We start from the raw sequence: 2,046 nt of genomic DNA on the forward strand, positions 1-2,046 counted from the left end.
ATTGATTCTCTATAGATTGTACAGGGTAGCATGTCTACCATCACCAGAGACATTACCATTCTAACCACAATGTCCACCACACCACGCATTAAAAGACATAGATACTAACTTAGATTATATATTATGATTATTATTACTATTACTGCCGATTGGCAGGTTTTATTGCTCTAATTATTATTATTATTATTATTAGTTTGAATTTTTAACACTCTATTTCTCTCTCTCTCTCTCTTATAGTTTGTGTATTATATTATTATTTATTATTTTAAAATAAGACATAAAAAAGAGGACATTAGGCTTTGAATGATAGCTGGTTTAATATGCATAGGCATAAAGAACTGTTGAAAGGTAGAAGAGAGCTTTTGATCGGCAAAAGAACAAAGATATACTGCAAATATGATGACAGTAAAATTGGCTGAGAAAAAGGGAATCCTTTATTATCAATTCACATGCCCCTGTGAATATACTGTTGAAATAAACCACAATAGCCTCTCAAAATAAAAAATAAACTTGAATTGGATGGTAGTCACAAAACAGCCCCTTCGTACTACACAAGTCATAACGTTTACATTTTTAAAGAGTGACATAATATATTAAATTTAAAAACACATAGATCTATAATTATGCTACATCTAATGTAAATTAATGTCATTGGTCTATGAATTTATTTGGGTAGAATCTCAAACCTTCTACAGAATCGTCACGACAAGCTTTACCGGCTTCCTCGGTCAATAATAACCTTTATAATGAGACAAAATTAATAATAATAATAATATTAATTTTTATTTAATTAATGATTTCCTCACCTTTCAGTAGCCAGCATGATGGCGACACCAACTAAATTGGACAGCTCTTGTGCCGTTAATGAGGAATGCTCTGTTATCTATAAAATATTAAATAAAAAAATACAATTATTATTATTATTATTATTACTAATATAAATGCTCCTTACTAGTTTAGATGTTTCTTCAATAACATTAGCCTCATTATGAACTAAAGACTGAACTACTAGGACGCCACTATCAAACACTCTCAACCTTCATAAATAAATAAATAATTTTAAAATAATAATAAATAAATATTCAATATGTATAAGTATGTGCATGTAATACCTCATAGGTAGGTCTAGTGATTGAAACAGTTGGCAGGCACTCACGACGTCATCTGGAGAGACTAGCTCAAGACCTCTCGCCCTATTGTACATACAGTACACGTCAGTTACCGATATCATACCACCAGAGTCCTAATGATAATAATATAATAATTATTGTTAATAAAAATATATTGGAAGCATCTTCAAAGCATTAGGACACGCATATGTATTTTAAAATGTAATAAAAATTGGTGGTAATTTTTGAGCCATTTTTTCAAAAAAAGCATGGGCTATAGTACAGGGAATTTTTCAGATTTTGGCCAATTTTAAAAAATGGATGTAACTTGAAAGTTTGAAGTTGGATTCAACACAAACTTTCTGGATAGCATAAGTACATCAATATGTATCAGAAAATGTAATAAAAAATTGGGGTGATTTCGGAGCCATTTTTTGCAAAAAACCATGGGCTATAGTACAGGGATTTTTTCAGATTTTGGCCAAATTTTAAAAATGGCTGTAACTTGAAAATTTGAAGTCGGAATTGACTCAAACTTTCTGCACAGCATAAGGACATCAATATGTATCAGAAAATGTAATAAAAATTGGGGTGATTTTGGAGCCATTTTTGGGAAAAAACCATGGGCTATAGTACAGGGAATTTTTCAGATTTTGGCCAATTTTTAAAAATGGCTGTCACTTGAAAATTTGAAGTCGGAATTGACTCAAATTTTCTACAGAGCATAAGGATATCAATATGTAGCAGAAAATGTAATACAATATTGGCTGGAATAAAAATAACACATTAAATGGCAACCAAAAATATCTTAGCATACTATTAGAGGCACTTGTAGAAAATCAGCCAATTCCCTTGAGAGCTTCTTGTGGTACTCTGAATTAGAAACATTACTGTCACGAGTCACCGGATTAGAAATACCAACGCTTAACATGTAAGA

The 2,046-nt window shown here is 31.0% G+C and overlaps 1 protein-coding gene across 1 annotated transcript; it reads right to left on the minus strand.

The window, feature by feature from the left end:
- Positions 1–564: 564 nt before the first annotated feature.
- Positions 565–2,040, minus strand: LOC100632663 (vacuolar protein-sorting-associated protein 36-like). Its single transcript, XM_019995275.1, has 5 exons — positions 1,927–2,040; positions 1,113–1,243; positions 953–1,037; positions 807–883; positions 565–739 (listed from the first exon to the last, which is right to left on the minus strand). Exons 1-5 carry the CDS (start codon positions 2,038–2,040, stop codon positions 649–651), a joined length of 498 nt encoding a protein of 165 aa, XP_019850834.1. The 3' UTR covers positions 565–648.
- Between the last annotated feature and the right edge of the window lie 6 nt (positions 2,041–2,046).

The sequence above is a fragment of the Amphimedon queenslandica genome, unplaced genomic scaffold (assembly GCF_000090795.2).
Source record: "Amphimedon queenslandica unplaced genomic scaffold, v1.1 AMPQUscaffold_13448, whole genome shotgun sequence".
Taxonomy (NCBI): Eukaryota; Metazoa; Porifera; class Demospongiae; order Haplosclerida; family Niphatidae; genus Amphimedon; species Amphimedon queenslandica.

Bases quoted from the DNA above. Each gene is read 5' to 3' on its own strand.
- LOC100632663 (XM_019995275.1), bottom strand. From the start codon at position 2,040: ATGTTAAGCGTTGGTATTTCTAATCCGGTGACTCGTGACAGTAATGTT. The intron at 1,038-1,112 runs GTATTACATGCA...TTATTTATGAAG, and splicing joins TCACTAGACCTACCTATGAG to GTTGAGAGTGTTTGATAGTG. The intron at 884-952 runs GTAAGGAGCATT...AATATTTTATAG, and splicing joins TTGAAGAAACATCTAAACTA to ATAACAGAGCATTCCTCATT.